The sequence below is a fragment of the Dendrobium catenatum genome, unplaced genomic scaffold (assembly GCF_001605985.2).
Source record: "Dendrobium catenatum unplaced genomic scaffold, ASM160598v2 fragScaff_scaffold_421, whole genome shotgun sequence".
NCBI lineage: Eukaryota > Viridiplantae > Streptophyta > Magnoliopsida > Asparagales > Orchidaceae > Dendrobium > Dendrobium catenatum.
Genome location: NW_021318883.1, coordinates 485643 through 509514, shown reverse-complemented (window position 1 = coordinate 509514; position 23872 = coordinate 485643). Strand labels below are relative to the sequence as shown.

The 23872-nt window shown below is 34.7% G+C and overlaps 1 protein-coding gene across 1 annotated transcript; it reads right to left on the bottom strand.

The window, feature by feature from the left end:
* Positions 1-4420: 4420 nt before the first annotated feature.
* On the bottom strand, positions 4421-12104 carry LOC110110489 (probable arabinosyltransferase ARAD1). Its single transcript, XM_020841991.2, has 4 exons — positions 11532-12104; positions 6053-6349; positions 5853-5948; positions 4421-5126 (listed from the first exon to the last, which is right to left on the bottom strand). Exons 1-4 carry the CDS (start codon positions 12057-12059, stop codon positions 4710-4712), a joined length of 1338 nt encoding a protein of 445 aa, XP_020697650.1. The 5' UTR covers positions 12060-12104; the 3' UTR covers positions 4421-4709.
* Positions 12105-23872: the final 11768 nt, after the last annotated feature.

Genomic DNA, 23872 nt, shown 5'->3' with positions numbered 1-23872 from the left:
TTTTTATGGAGAGTAAAGGCTAGGGTTTTCATCTAAAGCTTCAAACCTCCGCATATTACATTCGAGTGAAAACTTCGGCAGACAGTGAAAAGTTAGATCTGGCTGCCGTTAATTTTGATAAATTGGAGTTTAATCTTCATTTAGATTAATATTCATATTATTATTTTATTAACAAATTTGTATACATAACACTCAAATTTATATCATTTATATAATTTTTTTTTTTGTGACGAGGAACTGTCCGCTATCACGCTCGGCTTTGCCGAACGCGTTTGGCGGTCCGTAAATCCGAGCCGACCTACTAGACCATCCATGCCATAGTACCCGCAGTCGACACTTTGGCGCCCCTGCTGAATGGACAACTGCGGCTCGAGGAAATCATTTTAAGCTTTCATAACTGATTAGATTGGTGAAGACTAGGCCACTAGCCTAAGCATCGAGGAAATCATTTTAAGCTTTCATAACTGATTAGATTGGTGAAGACTAGGCCACTAGCCTAAGCATCGCAACCCAACTTTATCTTTCCTTAGCCAACCAAATAAAGTAGAGCTAATTGGAAACATCTCCAATAAGTTCACCCGAATCCTTTTTCACCACCACCAACAACAACAACAACAACATCAAGCCTTTATCCCACTACGTGGGGTCGACTACATGAATCCTTTTTCTCCATTGTGTTCTATTAAAAGTCAAATTCTCATTTAAACCTAATAAAGAAAGGTCATTCCTAATATTTTCTAACCAAGTCTTTTTAGGTCTACCCCTACCTTTCTTAACATAAGTCAAATCTAATACCTCTACTCTCCTAACCGGGTCATCGAAAGGCCGTCGTTTTATGTGACCAAACCATCTAAGGCGACTCTCTCTAATTTTATCTTCTACTGGAGCTACTCCAACCTTTTCACGTATATGCTCATTTCGTATCCTATCTCTAAGGGTAAAGCCACTCATCCACCTGAGCATTCTCATCTCTGCCACACTTAACTTAGTATTATGCTTCTCTTTTAATGGCCAACATTCGGCACCATAAAGCATTGCAGGCCTCACTACCATCTTATAGAATTTTCCTTTAAGTTTGAGGGGTACATTTCTATCACATAACAAGCCCGATGCATTCCTCCACTTCAACCATCCAACTTGAATTCTGCTGATAATATCCCCATCTATTTCACCATCACTTTGAACAATTGATCCAAGATATCTAAAACGTGTACTCTTATTAATGACTTGATCGCCCAAAGTCACAATCCCTTCAGTAGGTCTATTACTACTAAAATTACACTCCATATATTCTGTTTTAGATCTACTCAAGCGAAAACCTTTAGACTCTAAGGTTGACCTCCATAATTCAAGTTTACCTTCAACTCCCTCTCTAGTCTTATCAACAAGAAGAATATCATCAGCAAAAAGCATACACCAAGGTACATCATCTTGCAAATGTCTAGTGAGAACATCCAAGACTAAAGCAAAAAGATATGGGCTTAAGGCTGATCCTTGATGTAACCCAACCGAAATAGGAAAATACTTGGTCAATCCACCTTGTGTTTGAACACAAGTAATAGCTCCTGCATACATATCTTTAATGATTTGAATATAAGCATTATTAACTCCTTTCTTTTCAAGAACTCTCCATAGCACTTCTCTTGGAACTTTATCATATGCTTTTTCTAAATCAATAAATATCATATGTAGATCCTCCTTATTTTATCTATATTTCTCCATCAAACCTCTTAATAAATATATGGCTTCCATAGTCGACCTACCCGACATGAATCCAAAGTGATTTTGAGAAGCATCAATATCACGCCATGAATGTTTTTAAAATCATCGACCTCTCTACCAACATGTCCATTTAAATCTCCTCCAATAAAAACTCTTTCTTCAAGAGGTATATTTTGTATTAATTCTTCTAAGTCATTCCAAAAATTTAATTTAGAACTCATATCCAAACCTACTTGAGGAGCATAAGCACTTATAATATTAACAATCTTATCATCAACAACAATCTTTAACGCTAAAATTCTATCTCCAATCCTATCATCACCCGAATCCTTTTTCACCACTCAAACTAAATTGAACTTATTACGTGCGGTCATCGGATGTCGTCCTGAGGCCAATCAGAAAACGTTACGTAATCAATTCACTGTGTACCGTCATTATGTGCGACTATGTATCTTGTGATGTTGTGCATCTGATTAGCCTCCGGTGACCACACTCTTTCTGAAACTCTCCTACAACTCCTAAGGATTCAGCCTTATCACGCCAACAATAATTCTCACACTTTCCAATTATTATAGTGGAGCCACATTATTAGTTCCCGTGTGGAGGAACCACATAATTGACTAGAATCAAGTAGAACTAGGGGTTGAATCGATCACAATGTTATTGATCAGCTGGCCGGTTTTCATTATTATGATCAAATTGTCACTACTTATGGTATCAATCCCTTAAATTTAATTTTGAATTAAATAATTTAAGTAAATAAATTGTTAAAACTAAAAAGAAAATAAGAAACCCTCGCTCTCTAATTTTTTCCTTTGATTGCATCCTGATTAACGAACTTTTATTTTATCCAGTGAACGTACGCAGAGGAACGTTCGGTTTTAGACAAAAAAAGCGCCTGTACCGAGTACCGAGTACCGAGGTGTACCGAGTTTTTCAAAAAACTCGGTACAGACGCTTTTTTGCCTAAAACCGAACGTTCCTCTGCATATGTTCACTGGATATAATAAAAGTTCATGATTAACCCCCTTTAGCCTTCAATCACAATTAATATTATGAGATAGAAATTGAAAATAACATTAGAATTAGAAAATGTTTAAAAATTGAAAATTATATAAGATATTTTCTTATGTATTTTCTACATTTCTTGAAATAATTATTTTTATTTTTATCATAGTTTTGAATTATTACTATATCAATTAAATATAATTATAAAATAAAATTTATTTTTATTACATCTTTCTCTTCTACACTCAGTTCAATTCTTATTGAACTTTTGAGCTTTCAACTTTTTTTTTTTTTTTTGAATCAAAGACCAGTCTGATTTTTAAAACTTTGGCATTGGCACTAATGATTGAGCAAGATGCCATGTCTAAGTAACTTGACAAGATTCCATTCTTGATGACACGAGGTTTTATAATTTCAAACTTATTCCCAAACAAAACCTTATAAATCTTGAGTTCAAAACAATACACATTGTGTCTATCCTATCTATCTCTCTCTCTCACTGCCGCTATTACTTCTCTCTTTACAACCCTCTACTAACTCACATAACTTCTATTTTATTTGGCAAATACTTTATGCAAATTATATACAATTGTTTGTTTGAAAAATAAAAATTTCAAGCATATTTTTCTTGAAATAAAAAAATAAAATTAGTAATAATTATATTTTTAAAAAGGATTAAAACAACTTTAAAATTTTTAAATTTTGTTTTGATAAATAAAATTAATTATAACTAAAGAGAAGTATAAGCAATTAGCATTTAGTTTTTCATTCACCAAACTTATTTTTGATCACTTAGATTTCATTTAGGACAACTTTTTCATTATTTTTAAAAAAAGTTTTTGGTATAATAATTTCTTGAACAAAAAGGTTTTGCATTGAAAAGTTGTTTTAAAAATCAATAAGAAAGCTATCCCAAACAAAACCTTAAACCCCAAAAGTCTTCACATAAAACATCTACCTGTTGATGACTCGATTAGGAGAGTAAATATATTAGATCATACCTATGTTAAGAAAAGTAGAGATGGATCTAAAGAGACTTGATAAGATGGTATTAGAAATGATATTTCTTTATTATATTTAAATGTAAATTTAATTTTTAATAGGACACAATAGAAAAAAATAACGATGTAGTCACCAGTACATAATGGGATAAAGGCTTGATGATGATGATGATGATGATGAATTAAAAATTTTTAATTGAAAAATTACTTTAAAAAATAGTAACAAAATTATCCCAAATGAAGCCTAAAAAGCATACTTTGTCTTTGTTTGGGACGGCTTTTTTTATTGCTTTTTAAAATAATTTTCTAATTTAAAAATTAAAATTTTTATACTAAAAAATTACTTTAAGAATCAGTAATAAAATTATCCTAAACGAAGACTTTGTTTCATACCCTCATCAAGATCTACAACTCCAAGGTGATGTTCTTTGGTCTATAGAAAGCTAATTCAACTTAACAAAAGGCCAGAACTAATAAATCAATGGTGGCAATATATATATCGGGTGATTGTTTTCCTCATTGAGCCCACCTCAAATTCTTATTGACACGCCACAATGACCAGGAACACGTCAGGCACTCATGGCAGCATCAATATTTAATTTAATTTCAAATTCTATGCATTCATCAGAGGTTGATTGGCATGTCCAGGAACTCATGTTCCATATCAAAAAACAAAATGACATAAAAGATGGCTAAGAACAAAGCTTTATTCTATCGAATGGAAAGAAAAAATCGTTCAAAAGTGTAAAGTTACAATTGGGGATAAATACCTCTGCTCAAAAAAGGCTTGTGCATCCATTGTCACAAAATTCACTCAACCATGGCAGCAGCAGGTAAGGCCTTGCAGCCACTATGTACACTATAGCTCTAGGCCATAAAAAATCCTGAAAGACCTGAAAACAAGATTAGCGTACAATCATTGTTATCATGGTCACTATCACTGCCATTAGTGATCAAAATCATCATCAATGGCCACCATCAATTCCACCAGTCAGGTATCTTTAGTCGTCGACTCCGGTGCTCAGCAAGTTTGGCTGTAGGGAGTTTTTGGCGTACCTGCCTCCAGAGCATGTTTACAGCATCATCTCTCTTTGGAGGATAATGAAATTCATAGTGGTGGGACACAGCCTTCAACTTCTTCCACAACTCAAGCCACCTATCCTTGGATACTGCTCTGAGCTGGGCAACCAGGTACCCAGGCTGTAGGGCCTTATTGACTGAGAAGAAAAAGGAAAATTCGGTGTAGTCAAGCTCAGTCTCAAAGGGGAGTTCAATGTGGTCGCTGATGATTACAGGGACACAATGACTGACGATAGCATCAAACAGGCGGCATGAGGAGGGTGTGTCGCCTGCAGGGTGCAGACAGAACTTTGATGAACGCATGCCGAGTGTGGACTGGGGTTGCCAAAGAAGTATATAAAGTTTAGTACTGGGCGATTTGAAATAGCTTAATAGCAAAATATGCATTATTTAAGGGGAATATATGTGTTTATGCAAATATATAAACTGCAACACAGATCTTCTCCTGAAGAAAAGTAGAGTTGAATTGACGAGTGAAGAATACAAAAGGGAGGCTGTATCTGATGCGATGCCAAAAAGAAAAGAACTCTCAAGACTGCCAGTAGAATTTTTTTTTTCCAAGAAAAGCAAACCAAAATAGGCTTTCTGACTTATTTTAATGCTGATAAACCTTTTGAGTTACAGTAAAGGAAGACATATACATGCATGAATAAATACATTCAAGTGTGTGTTTTTGCTTCTACCAGATGACCTGAGTGTGTGTTTACTTCCACCTGATGTCCTGGAAATAAGAGACCTTAGCTCAAGAAAATCAAATATGGACGAGAAATAACCCATAACTTCTTGTCTATCTATTGACTTAAATAGCAATAATTGTAGGTTAACAGTCCAAACCATGCCTACAGTGCATTTTGCTCTGACTCTGCAATTTTGAACAACACTGAAGAAGCTCAGCATGATTTAGGCATTAGCATTGAAGTCTTAAATAAGAAAACATTAAAACATTAACATATTATCGAACGACCTTCACTGATCATAAACCTAAAACCAAGGCAACGGTACGTGAGATATGTGCTGGTAAAAAAGAATAAAAAAACTTACAGCTTTAATGCCCTCCCCAGTAGCAAAGCTATCTTCAAAATGCACATCATCGAAGCCAGCTAAAACTTTGGCCAGCCTTTGGCGTACAACTCCTTCCTGCACAAATAACATGCCAAAAAGTTTCATTAAGATCCATGAATGCAGTTTAGCATAACTAGCTATGATTGAATAATAAACCGAAGAAATAATATTGCACTCACATCTTTCCTTACTGTTCTTCCCCGGAAGAACAGAAGCGTGGGACGTGATTCAAAAGGATCAGAAGAATCATCATCCATAAAGGATTGCACAACATGAACATATGGAGCCACAACATCTTTGTTTAAGTTGGACAAGCTTTTTGGATACCTCCCAAAATCAGCAACCACAAGAATGGATGCATTCAACTGATCACGGAGAAATCTAAATGCATTTGGGTGCTGCATGGGTAAAACATGGTCTCGACCAGCTGACCGTTGCCAGTAGTCTGACTTTCTTAAAATGTCGAGCAAGTCAACCTGCCACATGTTAGAGAAATCAGTATAACGTAGCAACAACTTAACAGTCCCTGAGAAGAAAGATTAAACCAAAATAATATGACCTTTTCAGATCAAATTTATCTTTTGACAGACATCAAATAAATTTCAGGGTTTTACTCGAACAAAACATTAAGAGTTAGCTTAAACATTGAATAAAAAATATCTGACCGTTAACTAGTGCTTATCCGAATAAGTCAATTTCCTTAATTGCCAAAAATAGTTTCATTTATTTCTTCATGTTAAGTGGTCCAAAAAATTATTATTAGGTAACCATTTGATTAGATAGCTTGACCAAGAACTAGTTCTAAGTGACATACAAAACAAGGCAATTGGTTTAAAATGGCAAGGTGAAGTACAAGGAGCTCGATCCTACATTAAGAATGGGGTCTGGGGGCATAGTCAGGACTTCAAATATATCTTAGCTTCAGAAGTGCTTGTAAATAATGTTAGTTAGCTGACTAATTACTTAGAGGCTTACCCAATTAGTATTAAAGGGTTCATTCCTTCAAATAGCCCAGCTTGATTTCAATTTGAAATGAAAAAATAGGTGATGACATGTGAATAAGTTTTTTTAATTGAATATTTTAATCTATAAATGAGAATTATATTTTATAATTTCATTGCTAAGAAGGAAAACTACGGTGAACAAACCTTGGATAGGAATTAATTTGGCATCAAGGGCTTCAATAGATCTTTTGGAAAATGTAAGAAAATCCAAAAATTAATATTTTACATAGTAAAGATAAAAATAATTAAGAAGGGAGAACAAAAAACGTCAACGGATAAAAAGCATAAGCTAAGAGAAAAACAATATTTGGGTATCTGCTTTCTCATAAATAACTGGATATGAGAGAGCTCTTGGTTTAGGTGAACCAAACGAATCGAAACAGAGTTTAATTTGAGTTTGTTAGATTTTAGCATGATCAACTCCCGGACAAACTCTAAAACAACGAAAAAATGTTCAAAATGCTCAAAGGATCAAACAAAAGCTCTCATAAGCTTGAACAGTTGCACAAGGCTTGACTTAACCAAAACCATCATATCCAAGTCATACAAAACATTATCTTCGCTCAGCATAAAGTTTTAAAGTTACAGCAACTTATGTGAAACCACATGCGGTGAACATGAATTGCACGTTAGAGATTAATGAGAGTTTAACTTTGCAATGTTAACGATAAAATCTAGCTTTCTCAATTTGGATTCAAGAAGCTTCGTGATAGATTTAAAGTTACAGCAACAGTTTCAAAATCACCTGTGATAAGGGATCGCCAGAGCAACATCTCTCCCAACTTATTGCTTACGATGATCACAACAACGCCTCCATTGCCATTGGCATATCCTCGTTTGGTTATAATTCATTCCCAAGACCTTAAACTTCTTTGAATTGTTTTTAACTCTATAATGTCTACACTACCTTCTAATGATTCATTCGTCCCTAAACACTCTACTCAAAAGTGGATCAGTTTCGCCAAAAATTCAATAAACATTGGTGTTTCTTTCCACTAAATCTATATGAGGAAGCAATAAACCTTAAATATTTTCCTATCAGTCCACTGCATGAGAATAAAATACTAATCTGCCAGCATTTGCAAATTTTTTTATAATCAGATGTTTGCATCTCCTTTTTTTTTATTCCAAATAACCTTTGAAATTTGAAACTGGATGTAGATAAATTCTAAACTAATCTTATCTAAATAGACCAAAAACTCCATTCATTATAAAGAAATTATCAAAAATAAATAAAGCTCTGAGAAAATTTTGGACCGATGCTCATTAATGAAGTTCCACCGCTTGTTTCCAACATCCTGTGTCGCTCGTTGGTTACGATGTATTGTCGCTCGTTGGTTATGATGTATTGTCGCTCATTGCTGCTACCTAGAGGTGCCATTATTATTGTGATGCCACTCATTACTACTGTTCATGTCAACGCCACTATGAGACACATCCATTCATATTGCTGCAACTCAAATATTATGGTCAGTCAATTTGGTTCATCACATTCTAAAACATCATTGTCATCCAAAGTGTTTTTGATTGACCATTTAATCAGAACCTTGATCCAACTTATAGCGCATACAGAAGACAATTATTATTGGGCAGGACTCATGAGAGAAGCTAAAGACCAGGCTTGACACCAATAGAAGGACCATCCTAACTAGGGTCAATTTCGCCTTCATCTCTATCCAGCTTCACCGAATATGTCAATCTTTGGATGCAACTTAATAAGGTTTAAGTAGAGATGCAACTAATTACCAAAGACCATAATACCAAGGGATGATAGGTTGAATCCAGCTATAAACTAACTACAAAATCATTCATGGCTTATAACTAAATGATCCAACTGGAAACAAAATTAAATGCAACTTTATAAAACAGAATCAATTATATAAAATTTGGTTGGTGGTCCTTCCAAACAAAGAAAGATAAAAAAACTCATCATCTCGTCTACTCTCTTATACACTCATAAGAAGTTTATAATCAATTTGAATCTCTAAAACAATTCCAAATATCCATAAAACAATAACTTTTATGGCAAAGTTGACTATCAATCAGTCAACCGTAATCTACAATTTAGTAGATGTCAACGCCTTTGGGTTGCAACCAATACCTTTAGATTTGCATTAACTATAATCACCACATTTAGGCATGCTACTATCATTGTCATTGGGCTTGTGCAATAGTTGCTTTCAAGTTCATTATTATTCTCATTGTTAGCTTTGCAATTACCACCACCTTTCAGCTTTTCCCTTGTCATTGCATTTAAGTCGAGCACAGTAACTAAACCTAGTTTTGTCACCTTCATTCTCTAAAGATTATTTGCTACCACCACCTACAGGTATGTTGTAATTGTTATCTCTGGGTTAGTCACAAACACCATCTTAGGCTTCTCACAATGTGATGCGTCTTGGAAGCAAAAATAGCAAAATAGAGAACAAGAAATCCAGGAACACAAATGTAGGGGCAGATTTGTTATTACTCCTTCAACTAATAATGAAAGATACAATTGATCTATTATTAGCCACTGTTAGGAAACTCACTCCAACAAGAGGAAAATAAACTCAGCATACATAACATGAAAACTCTAGACAAAACTCATCCTTAAATAGCCCTAAAACACAATTAAAACATTCATAAAATATTAAAACCTTACATAATTTAAGCATAAATATCCTGTCAAATAACAAAAATGATAGTTTTAAATCATGCAAAAACTTACATCAAAAAATTTGAGTAGGATTTAAGCATTATTTAGTCTACATCCCACCAAATAGAAAAAATGATAGCTTTAAATCCTACAATCTGGAACTTGCTAAGCTCTATCGAGCATTTGAGCAGTCTGTCAAAGTGATCTGGTTTAGCAAGTAAAGCTTTGAGTGGATGGTCAATCAACACTTGGATGGGATGAGCCTAGAAGTAGGATTGCAACCTCCTTTCCAGGCATACCAATGCCCATGAAAGTTTCTCCATGTTTGGGTATCGTTGTTCTGTGGTGTTTTGCTCATGTAGTAAACTGACCATGGCATCCTTCCCACTTCTCTGATGAGCACATAAATAATTATGTCCTCGTCAACTCGTAAGTATAATAGCAGGTTCTTACCTGGTCGCGGGCTTTCGAGAAGGGGTGGTTTCAGCCACTAGAAGGCAGCTTTGTAGTCCTAGCATCAAGAGAACTTCTTTGATCTTCTAAAGACTTTGAAGAAAGACGAGCATCTCTCATTGAGTCGAGAGAAGAAGCGATCGAGCTGGGCGACTCGTCCAATGATTCATTATACTTCTTTTGTCGCTTGGGAAAATTCATCTCAAGTATGGCTCTCATGTTGTTAGGGTTGATTCTTATGCTTTCTGGTGTGAGTAGAAACCCCATGAATTTGTCTGAACCTGCCCCAAATGTGCACTTTAGAGGGTTTTTATGCCCCAAAGGTGCACCCTAGCTAAGTTCAAAATTGGATAGCTAGGACATGGCAAGCCTAACCATAGATCCAAAAATGATGTTCAGGTGAATATTTTGAGTGTGGTGATAGTTAGTGAAACCCTCCCATTGTAATCAAAAGGATAAATCAAAGTGTGAGCTAACCATCAGTGTGCATACATGTAAAAGGGTTGAATAACCCTTGAATAAATTCATGTTGAAGCCAACCAAGTTCAAAGAAATCATATACCTTCCTCTTCATCAACAAAGATCAAGTTGGCAATATCATGTACCTCATAGATGGCCTTCCAACCCGTTTCTTTCAATAATATTTTAATAGGCTATATAACACAGGGTGCCCTCGCAATGTAGACAAAATTGACAATGTTGTAAGAAATGGTAATTATATGGTCATATGGGGTTGGGGAGAGCAGGAGGAGAGAGAAGAATCACAGATCAGGTCTCCAAGGTTGCAAGGGCGGGGAGGCATTAAGGTCATGAGGACGTAGGGTGAAAGCAGGGACAATAATTTTATGAATGCGATGAAGGCAGGTACATAAGCACAATGAGATTGCAAGACCCGATGTATCATGTATCTAGAATTCACTCAAATAGGGAAAATATCAAATTCTTAAAACATAACCTGTTTGAGTAATTTTAACTCCCTTAGATAAATATCTTTTATTTACTTATTCTCAACAAAATACTAAAAAATTTATAGTATTTGCATTTGAAATATAGTACACTCAAATTATCTGCAATTAATAGTATCTGTAATTCAATCAACAAAACACTCATAAATTTATCGTCTCTAAATTTGAAATTTATAGTCTCTGCAACCAACAACCCCTTAGAGAAAAGCCAAATCCACTCAGGGTCATTTGTTTAAACCCAAATATTAGTAAAAGAATTGAATATGAGCTCAAAAGGTTTAGTAGTATATATAACCTTAGACTTTTTAGCAACAATTTTGATGTCAATAAAAAAGGCAAGCATCTGATAGGTGAAGGGAGATAAGGATTCAGAGTTTAACGAAGATATTAGACCCTTATAGCCAAATTATCATTGAGCTCCTAATATTCTCAAAAAACAACTTCAGAAGACAACAAGATCCAGAATGTCCCCTAAAACCCATGCTAATCTTTACTCCCCTATTTTGGACCATAATTCCATAAACCGCCCTCTATAATCCAGATAACACATTAATAAAAAATAAGGCCGACATAGATACAATTGAAGGATAAGTGATACCTGAAGCTTCCGATCGATCTCGGTGTCGGGATCAGTCATGTTGCGCCCGTGAGAGTTAAAACTAAGTGAGGAGAAGAAAGGGACGAAGAACACGTCCGCCACCTCCCCATCGCGAACCCTGACCGCCTCCCTCTCCTCCACGGAAGCCTCTTCCTCGCTGACGAGTAGAGACACGGTCATCCAGTACTCCACACTGTGCTGCTTCTTGATCCCCGCGCTGGGCGGCCACGGCGGAATATCCTTGCCCGTAGCAGGCGGGGGATCCGTGTCAGGTCGGTGATCCATCATGGCGAAGTTGAAGCGGCGGGGAAGATCGTACATGTAGACGCGAAGAGGCGGCATTTGGCGTCCTAATGCCGCGGTGGCAGCGCAGGGGGCTGGGCCACAGAAAAAGGAGGAGTGAAGAGGGAGGGAGGGGAGCGAGAAGCGACGGGAACCAAGGTCGGCGGTGGAGATGTATACGGTGAAGGAGATGAGGAGAACGAGGAGGCCAGCCAAAGATGCCGCGGTTCTCGTCAGCGAAGCCATCTCTCTGACGCTCGCGCTCGCGCTCGCTCCGAATTTCTGCGACGAGGTCTTCCGTAAATTGGATGCGTTGTCATGTGACCCGCATTTTGGACTGGAGATCGACAATTACATAATGGCGTGTAAGTAAATATAACCAACCCATTTTATTTGATTTTATATACTGTTATATTTTTATTTTGGGGTTTTTACATATATAACAAGTCAAAGTATTATAATTATTTATCTAACATTTAAATCATACTATTTACATACCTACCACCTAAATTTTATTCTCTCCTAAAAAATAATACTATGTTTACTCTGTATGAACAATTCGCTTGTGTGGCTCTTCTTTTGCGCCTCCACACTCCTTATCTTTAACTTTGCTTTTCATCTTCTACATTTTATAGTTGATATCGCATGAAGCGCTTCTAGTAGAGTTGCTTCGAGCTTCTCCGCTCAACCGACAATGTTGTTGTTGTTGGATCAGCACTAGTAACGAAATATCTCTCCTTTCTCGTACTTATTCGGTTAAATCTGCCAAAAAATGAGTTGTTCTTCTCCATTTTATGGTTATGACATATTTGCTTCTCGTCTTCTCCACTTGTGAGCTGTTTAATGTTTTAAGATGTTGTGAGTTCAAGTTACAAATGATTGCTTTTCTTTTATTTCAAGAGGTCTTATTCAACTCCATATAATGATTAAAATGCTATTCTTATCAGCTTGGAATTTTCATAGAATTCCATTATTCAACTTCAGATTTGAATTTGATTTGAATATATATATATATATATATATTGTTGTGAGTTCAAGTTACAAATGATTGCTTTTCTTTTATTTTAAGAGGTCTTATTCAACTCCATATAATGATTAAAATGCTATTCTTATCAGCTTGGAATTTTCATAGAATTCCATTATTCAACTTCAGATTTGAATTTGATTTGAATATATATATATATCATAGGATTCAAGTTTTCAACTTCAAACTTGAATTTTGATATCAGCTTATTTGTGTGTTTGATATTGGATGTATTTTTTAGTGTTTGAATTATGTATCAAAAGATATGTTAGGATTTATTCCAGATTTTTCTTTTAGTTTTGTTGCTTAGCTTTTTCTTTAGGTAGTTAGTTTTGTGGCTTTTCCTATAGCCATGCATTTCTTTAAATAAGCCTTTGTTGAGTTGTATTGGCAGCCCAAAAAATTAAGAAAGTATTTTTATGTTTCTTCCAAAAAATTGATTTCCCGTTTTCTTTTCTCTTGAAGAAGCCGAACACGGTTTCTTGACTTCAGCTCTGGTAAACAAACGCCTTCACAGTTTACAATTTGGTATTAGAGCAACCTTCCTTTTCTTGCATTGGTTCCGATCTATTTCTTCCTCAACTCTATTTTTTCTTCTTCTTCATTCGCACGACACTCCTCACCGGAGAACCACCTAGAAGGAAGGAGTTCTTGGAGCCAAGAAGATCAGATCTGATGAAGCAAGAAGCTCTGGAAGTGCAATAGTTCGTGTAGAGGTGAGATCGCCGGAGGATGGAGGTTGGCGAGAGCAGGACGCGCAAAGGTGATCGTGTTGGGCTATGTGGGTCGAAGGAGCTCACGGACAGCAAGTGCACGGGAGGTTGCACACGGAGGCCGGCCGGAGACGGGCTGGCGGCGAGCGTGGTGCGAGAAGGCGGTGTGAGGTGTGCGAAGGCGCTGGTGGTTGGGAGCGGAGACCGCACGGGAGAAGGCTGCTCGGGGGAGTTCGCCGGAGGAGCTGTGGCTGATTTAACGGTTTTTTGAACCGTTAAGCTGCACAGCAGTTAGCCGAAGGGTTCTGCTTGTGTTGAGGAGCAAAGCACAGAGGTTTTTCTTTTAAGATCTTGATTTCTTCGTCATGTCGATGCAAAGGCTGGAGATCGACAAGTTCAAGGGAGAGAATGATTTCAGTCTGTGGAGGATCAAGATGAAGGCGCTTTTAGTTCATCAAGGCCTCTCCGATGCAATCTTTGAAGAGAATTTCGCTGCAATCACCGACAGAGCCAAGGCGAGAGAAATCCAATTGAAAGCGCACAGTATCATCCTTCTCTCTATCGGTGACGAAGTGTTAAGAGAGGTTGCTGAAGAAGACACGGCATTGAAGGTATGGAGGAAGCTAGAATCAATTTATATGAAAAAGTCTCTTACAAATCGATTGTTGTTGAAGAAACACGTGGTGCGAGAAAGAGGCGTGAGGCGTGCAAGGGCGCTGGACCAGCGAGCGGCTGGGCGCGGAGAAAGCACGGGAGGAGGCTGCTCGGGATTTCGCCCGGAGGAGCTGTGGCTGATTTAACGGTTTTTTGAACCGTTAAGCTGTACAACAACTAGCCGAAGGGTTCTGCTTGTGTTGAGGAGCAAAGCACAGAGGTTTTTCTTTTAAGATCTTGATTTCTTCGTCATGTCGATGCAAAGACTGGAGATCGACAAGTTCAAGGGGGAGAACGATTTCAGTCTTTGGAGGATCAAGATGAAGGCGCTTTTGGTTCATCAAGACCTTTCCGATGCAATCTTTGAAGAGAATTTAGCTGCAATCACCGACAGAGCCAAGGCGAGAGAAATCCAATTGAAAGCGCACAATATCATCCTTCTCTCTATCGGTGACGAAGTGTTAAGAGGGGTTGCTGAAGAAGACACGACATTGAAGGTATGGAGGAAGCTAGAATCAATTTATATAAAAAAGTCTCTTACAAATCGATTGTTGTTGAAGAAACAATTGTATACACTCCAAATGGAAGAAAATCAAGAACTCCGGAAGCATTTGGACGATTTCAATAAATTGATCCTTGACCTCAGGAATGTTGATGTGAAAATTGACGAAGAAGATCAAGGGATCATACTCCTCAGCTCTCTACCGAAGACGTATGAAAACATAGTGGACATTGTTGTATGGTAAGAAAACTTTGACATTAATGGAGGTTAAGTCCGTTTTAATGTCAAAAGATGTTCAAAGGAAAATCGACCAAAAGGAAGACAAGAATGGCAACATTCTGATCGCTAGAGGAAGATCAGAATCGCGTAGATTCAATGCCAACAGGAAGTGCTATCATTGTAATAAAGAAGGGCATATTAAGAGGTTTTGTCCAAATTTGTCTCAAGGGGTTGAACCAGAAGTTAGCTTGGCCATAGCCGCAGATTTGGAGACGGTTGGACAGATTCTGATGTTTTGTAAAATCTGGATTAGGGGGTTGATTGTTAGGATTTATTCCATATTTTTCTTTTAGTTTTGTTGCTTAGCTTTTTCTTTAGGTAGTTAGTTTTTTGGCTTTTCCTATAGCCATGCATTTCTTTAAATAAGCCTTTGTTGAGTTGTATTGGCAGCCCAAAAAATTAAGAAAGTATTTCTCTGTTTCTTCCAGAAAGTTGATTTCCCGTTTTCTTTTCTCTTGAAGAAGCCGAACACGGTTTCTTGGCTTCAGCTATGGTAAACAAACGCCTTCACAGTTTACAAAATATGAATTATTTGCCTAAATAGAATCGTAGAATTTTTGGTGGTAATTGTTGACACTTGCAAACATATAACAAATTAAAGAAACGCAGAGAAATGAAATCAATTTATTGTTTTTAAATTTATTGAATATTGGAGTGCGGTGAAGGGTAAAAGTAGAATGAAATATGTTGGTGGAAGTTAAAAAATGTTAAAGCTTCGGAGAAATGAAATCAATTTATTGTTGTTGAAAGAACGAAGTCGAAGTGAAGTGCATTAGGGGTCATTTGTTTGAGTTACACTATCGTACCAATGGAACCTTGCCTATTATGAGTGATACTGATGTACTTGACATGTTTAACAGTTCTTACGAAAGAAGTAGAATTGATCAGGTGGGGGTTGCAGTTCATGAAGAATATATGAGTCAACCACAAAATATTCAAAATCAAAATGACAAACAATTAGTTGAAATGAATCATTCAAGTTTGAAGAGTGGTGAGAATAATGACATAATGCTAGATGATTTGTGAGATGGTTTCTCTAAAGATGAAGATGTAAATTCTCTATGTGTCAGTTTGCATTTTGAGGATACAATAAGTTTCAAACAAGCAATTTGATCTAATACAATTTTGCATAACTTTGCTATTAAGATAAAAGGTTAGTAATAAATCCAGAGTAATAGCTACTTGCACATACCATCGTTGTCCATGAAGAATATGTACTTTCTATGTCCATAAGGCCGCTCCTTTGAAGTTAGAAAATTGCATTCACGCATTTGTGTCTAGGAGTCGGTCGACTAGAAACAAGAAGGCTACTACAAGTTGGGTAGCTCATGCAATTAAGGGTATTACGAAGAAGAATCCTGATATTACACACCAAAGGACATCGACAATAACTTGGAGATCATTTTTGGATTGCCTTTTTCATATACTTGAAAACATGGCGGTCAAGAGAATTAATAAGAGACATCATGTTTGGCTCAATAGATAATAATTACATGTGGGTGCTTACTTTGAGGTCGGAGTTAATCAATAGAAATCTAAACTCACACATAGCATACACGTGTGACATTCATAACAACTCATTCAAGCGATTCTTTGTTAGTTTTAAGGTTTGTATTGATGGTTCCCTTGCTTGACATAGATGTATAGTTGTGTTAATGCCTATCACCTGAAGTCTAAGTATTTAGGTGTACTTCTTTCTTCAATTATTTTGATGGAAATAATTGTCCATTTACTATTGTGTATGCCATAGCCGAATATGAATCCAAAAATACTTATGAGTGGTTTATGAGGAATTTTTTGCTAGCTTTTAATTGTGATATAAAACATCTAGCCTTCATATCGGATATGGAGAAGGGACTAGGTGAGGCTGTCAAGATTGTCTTTCCCAACTCCAAGCATAGAGTTTGCATGAGATAATGCTTGGAAGAAACTACTAAATAAAATTTGTTTGAGATAATGCTTACTCTTTAGAACTCATGAGAATGATTTACAGATATCCAAACTTACTCTTTAGCTATTCAACATCTCCTCAAATTTCGGATTCCATTACAAGAAATTAGTAACCGAAATACTCCCAAGATCTTTCACAACTCAAGTAAATTTGCATCTGCATGTACGTATGAATGCATATGGACATATAGTTACATATGTACTTACTATATTCAATTGTTGTTTGGAAACAGGAAACTAGAGAGATAGAATGGAGTTAATTAATCATTGTCAAACTTCTAAAGTAGACTCATCAACCATGAGAGAACATACTTATAAAGAATATAGTGTAATCTTCAGTAAAAAAAACTGCGCAGAAGAGCATCCAGGAACTATATGTTTACCAAAATATGCCAGGCGATTCTTATACCATCACTTCTTTTCTTCTTGAAGAACTTTACTAAGAATTCAGTAGCAAGGCCAAGAGCTAAAGCATACAGCTATGCAAATTTACAGTTAATGATGCTGGAATTGTGGATAAATTTACAGTTACAAATTTGATAAAGGTTCCTCATCTTTGAACGTAAGTCAGTATTACATAACTCTTATGAATTTTAGGAATCAGTTTGTTTGAATTCTTATTTGCTTATCTAAAATCTATATATCAATAGGGCATAGTATAGGAGAAACATGAATAAGCAGATTTAGTTAAAAGCTGGTAATAAACTCAGGCTTCGTTTGGGACGGCTTTCTTACTGCTTCTTAAAGCAGCTTTTTAGATAAAAAAATTTTAATTTTTATATTTGAAAGCTACTTTAATAAGCAATAAGAAAGTCATCCCAAACGCAACCTCAATGTCTGAGAGATACAATAAGTAATATTTAACATTTTAACCAAAATTATATTAACTTGTGAAGTGCTTTTCCCAATCGGCACAAGAACTAATACATCAAAATTGCATTCATTTAAAGTACAATCAATAACTATAGTTCCAACTCTTTGACAGAGAATTCACAATAACTGCAACGAGCAAAATTAGGATTATCATGATCACCAGCAAGATTTTAATATGAAGAAAATCGGATGTAACTGATACAATAAGACTTGGACTAGTTTTGTTTACATTTGTACTTCTGATGGGATTAATAGCATTTGTACTTCTCCCATAATCATTTATTTCTTTAACCCATATAAAATAATCACAATCATCTTCTAATCAGTTACAAGGACATCTATAAAGTTATTTCCAAAATAACTAGTATTGTAGTAGGTATAAACTGTATATTACAAATTGCAATGACAAAATATTTGATTATTTAGGCTTCTCATTGATGCCGTTGAGGAGCTCAAACTCATTGCATAGTGGCTTTAGAACTTGAGAAGCAATAAACATACACCTTCAAAAATAATAATGCAAATTTTGTTATGGGCATATGATAACCCAAAAAATCATTTAAAGCAATAAAAAAGATATATATTCTTAGAACTATTATACTAATGTTAAAAAGTTCGATCATGTAAGAACCAATATTGAAACCACAGATCAATCCAAACTTAGATTAGAAGTAACAATAAACATATGTTTAATTGTCTATTCAGGAATTTAATAAGTAAAGCATTCATCTATAGACATACCATAAAGTATATGGTAGAAATTAAAAACATAATATCATAAAGATGAAATCCTGAACTGCAAGATCATCAAGGGATTGGAATCATGAATAGCAAGCATTCTACTTGTTGGGAAGATTGGAAGAGAAACTAAAGACAAGACATACATAGTGCGAGCTAGAGCATTCATGAGATTACGATGGTCTAGGTCCTTCATGAGACTACGGTGCATGTTGGCTAAATATTTGACAGATTTAGCCAAATAAGCATGATAAAGGGGAGATATATTGTTACCTTTGGGGCGAGCTCCAGTTGTGACTTTTGATCTGATAGCAACAATTTCATTAGAGGTTGTAATAGCCAGCATTTTATCACATACAAATAATTTTTTTGGGAGTCATAAGTTTAAATCACAAACCATCCTCATCATAAGATATATATTATCGTGTTTTAAATTATTATTTTTTTGTAATTTTTTGACAGTGATGTAAATCCTTAAGAAATTAATACCTATAGGTACAAGTGTGGATTTTGGACAAGACAGGTGTCCATTTTGCAAATCGATTTCACCAGAATTTTGTAAATAAAATGATCTAATTTGTGGATTTTTTTTATAATTTTTAAAATTCCAAAATAATTTATATAAATTTTATACTTTAAAATTTAATAAATCATATAATTATATAATAATATATTATTATTATTTTAATCAAAAAATATTGTAAGTCACTAACATAGTCACTAACATAATCATTAAAACCTTTTTCATCTTCTTAATTATGTTAATATAGACTGGAAGAGAGAAAGAGAGGAGAGAGAAAATAGAAGCTTGGGTTTGGAAGTCATAGATCAATTTTTGTCTATCAATCATGTTGGGAAATTTGCTAGTCTCATTGTAAGGAACTATTATCATAGTCCCAATTTCAATAATTTGATGTTTTTTGTATTTTTTATTATCAAATTTATTTTATGTTACTAAAAAATGAGGATAATTTTATATTGGTATACTCTCATTGTATAATTTTAGGATGTGATAAATGCTAATATGAGTATTTTGACTGAAACATACTAATTTTTCACCCATTAAATTAGAATTTATGATTTTTTAAGTAAATGCAAAATAGATAATTTTGGTAGATTTACATGTATTTTTTATTATCACATTTCATATATTATATTAACTTATATTGCATAGAAAATATAACATGTATGTGTAAGCAAGAAAGGGTAATTATTAACACTATAATGAATACAAGTTGACTCTTAAAACATAATACCCCACGCAAGAGGGCCAGTCAATGGGCTTTCTTTTAAATAAAAAATTTGTGGTATGATCCTAATTGTTGATTGTAACTAGTTAACGCAATTATGCCAACAAAAATTGAAGCCACGTGTGAAAATAAATTATTAATATAAATAAGATTGACAAATTGATGGATATAACAGATGTAAGGAATAAAACACCACATTAAAGCTACATGTTATGTCTTTCATAATTATACTCAAGACACTAATTACCTGATAGTACATTAAATTGATTGATAAATATAATTGAACTCATATTGACATTAATATTGATACAACATAGCATATCATACTAGCGTGACTTATTGGGTGATAGTCCTCTTTATTGATTATTCTTATAGTTTGATATATCTCTTTTGAATTTACTAATCATATTAATTTTATTATTGAATTTAGAGATTTTTTATTACTCGTATTAACTAGTGATTCATATTGACTAGAATTAGAACATTTATATTGATTATTTTGTCTTACATTAAAAATAATGATAGAGTTTTGGTTACTTACTGGGCTTTTATGCTCATTATGTGAATTTTTATGATTTCATGTCAAGTAAGGGATCACGAACAGTTGAAGTAAGAGTAATAGAGATCATCAGATTTTCTCTTGATTTTGTTTGTATTTTTTTCTGTTTTATAATTAAGATTTTCTCAAAAATAGTAATTGCATTGATATATTGACTATTGTATATTGATTTTGAAAGAATGCATAAAGTATAATGTTTTGAGATATAAAATTATTAATTACTTTCACTCGATATAGATTTATTGTTTTGATGATTTATAAAAGCTCTAATTAATTAATTAAGAAGATAAAATAGATAATTCTTCCAATTTTGATTCTAGGACGTTAAAGAGGCGAAAAAACTCAGAGTAAGTATTTATGAAGCACTTCACCTGATAGCAACGAAGAAATGGAGAAGACGAAAAGCAAACCTGCCTGAGCAAAGAAGTTGCAAGGGGTCGAGCTAATAGGGGTTTTGACGATAGTAACAGAGTGGTAATTTAGATAAAAGAATCATATTTAGGTGGTAGATAAGTAAATAGTAATGTTTAGGTGTTTGGTAAGTAAACAAAATAGTTTTAGGGGTCATGTATGTAATAACCCATTTCATTATATTAAATATCTTTAAAAAAATTAATAGCTTGAAATTTTCTCTTATAGGTATCTTCTCGAGTAGTCTTCTTGCTAAATTGGTCTTATTGCAACATTCTTCATCATAAACTTCTTGCACTCAAAGCCTTCAGCAATTCTCCCTTGTGATTCCTTCTAATGCCAATAAAAAAGCATTTGCTCTAGCTTAAAGAGGCCAGTCGCCTCCACCTGAAGGGCACTAGCATAAGGAGTCACTCACCTGATAAGCAAAAGATGTTTGCCTACACATGCTCTACATTAGAGGCCTCACTTACTCAATCAGTGATTCATCTCAAATACTTACTAAAATAGCTCATATTCAATAATAAAATAATATTTTGGGATTCATTATAAATCTAATTTATAAATCATCATCATCATCATCATAATATAGATATTGTTGTGCTTCAATTATAATAATTTTTTTCCTAATTTTATGAGTGGTGTAAATATGAAAATAACAAGTTTCTTATTTATTTATAATTTCTTAAGAAATTGATATTTCGTTACAAGTGAATTTTATGGGATCTTTAGGTGTTTGTTTTGCAAACCAATTATACCAAAGCGTTCTAGAGACGTTGAGCTATTTTATAAATATTTTTTATATTTTTTTCCTAAATTTGAATATATAAAAAATTTATAAAACTTTTTATGTCAAAAATTAAACAATTGTATAATTATATTTATATTCTTTGATTATTTTATTATAAGCATCAATTTCTATTAAGAGAACTTTACATAAGCCATTCTTATTTCTCATTTCATTTAGCAAAGAATAAAATAGGAAAATAGAGAAGAAAAAGGGAGGAGAGAGGAAAGAAAAGCTAGATTTAGATGTCTTAGAACCACTTATGCTGGACAACCCATTAAAAAAATTTGCTCATCTCATGGTAGGCTATCGTTACCTTAGCTATGATTTCATTGATCATGCTTATTTTGTATTTTCTTATTTTAAATTTGATCAAAATTTACAAAAGTTATGATGCCTTAATTTTTAATAAATTTTTACCTTGTAACTTTTAGTATGTCATAATTTTAATTATTCCGCACATATTGATAGAAATATATTAAATTTTACTCATTATTTTTATATTTTGCGGAAATTCTCTAATTTGAGAAATTTAAATAAATAAAAAAATTAGATGAATAATTATCGAAATCTCATAATATTAATGTATGACATATATACTTACTATAATTTGTTAGTTATGATCATAAACATGTAAAAATGAGTATACTGTTTTTTTTTTTATGAATGTTATTTAGTCATGATTCATATGTGCATTTTATATGCATTAGATTGATGCAATGAGCTGAACATTGAGCATAATATCACCTGTTTATTATATTATATATGTTGTGAAACATGTGTATATGAGAAAGGCTGACAACAAATGATTAACTGATTGGAGACATCTTCCCATAAAAGATGGTGGATAGATAGACTTTCTTTTAAAATAAGATTTGTTGTGTAATCTTAAATGATATACTAAGGGGAGGTCTAAAGAGAAATATTTGTATGATATGATATATAGACAGGGTAGGAAGTGACAATTTATGATACAAAAGCATTTTGATCTAAATGACTTGTAACATGACTTATTCCTTAAAATAAGACTGATATAATTAAAATTGATTCCCTGTAGAGTTGGACCACACTACTGGATACAGTAAAACACCACAGGCATTCATGTGTCATATCTTGTTTATATTTATTTTATTACTTGGAATGCATATGATAGGAGTATATATGATAGATTGCATAAATAACATGATATGATTTATATATGATATACGATAGATTGATATGTGTATATGATGTTGACTTTGATTTTGCCCAGACTCTTGGTCAAAGGGTTGACTTGGTCAAATTGACCAATTCAGACCCCAAGACCCTCTCCAATAGGTTCAGTGTGTTGAATTGAGTCTGTTGAGCACGAACCTAGGTCCTGGGTCAACCTGGTTGACCAGGTTAACCAGGGTTGACCCAAATGGACCTAAACCCTTCCATTCAATTTCAAATCCAATTCAAAGCTCCCCGGGCTCATTTCTCTCCCCCACTAGACTTAGGGGCTTAGTGGGTGCCTATTGGACCTAGTCTTGGGCCCTGGGTCAACACAATTGACCAAGTCAACAAGGGTTGACTATTTAGCCCCTTTAGGCCTCAAATCAAATTCAAACTCATTGAAACCCTTCCATGGCTTGATCCTCACTCTCCCTTGACCCCTTTGACTGGGTTGACCAGGTCAGCCTTTGACTTGGTCAACCAGGGCATTTATTTTATCAAATCTAATTATTTAATCCTATTTAAGAGCCATTTAATGGCGATTAAAGCTCAAAAAACATTTTGAAATTCAAACCACGGCCTCCTAAGCCTAGTTTCCCTCCTAATGACCCTCTCATTAAATCCAAGCCGTAAAAAATAGGGTTATGAGGTTTAAATAGGAGAAATTTAGTCTAATTTAGGACTTTTGACATTATTCTCTGAATCCACGAGCTCCCAACTCGAATTCTTTCGTGTGAGAGTTCATGGAGTCATCTCTAACCTTTTCCCACTCAAACCCGACGAGGCCAAGTCGCCGGCGGCGAGATCCTGGCGAACCCGAGATAAAATTCTTTAGAAGGCTTCGTCCCGTTGATCGAAGCCGTTTCAGAGCTCAAAGTCAAGAGGGAAATTGTTCCTGGAGAGTCCACGAGTTCAACAAGCCCAAGATCGTCTGAATCCACCATGTGGATTGAGGTATATCTTAAACCCTAGCTAGAACACTTACATCTAAATAGCTTTCAATACGCTGCATATTAAATCTGGAAAAATATCCCCCGTCAATGCTCTTCATGTGTAGAGTCGAGATCTAAAATTTCATGCAATTCCATCCATCCAATCGAGCGTACGAGACGAAATATTGTT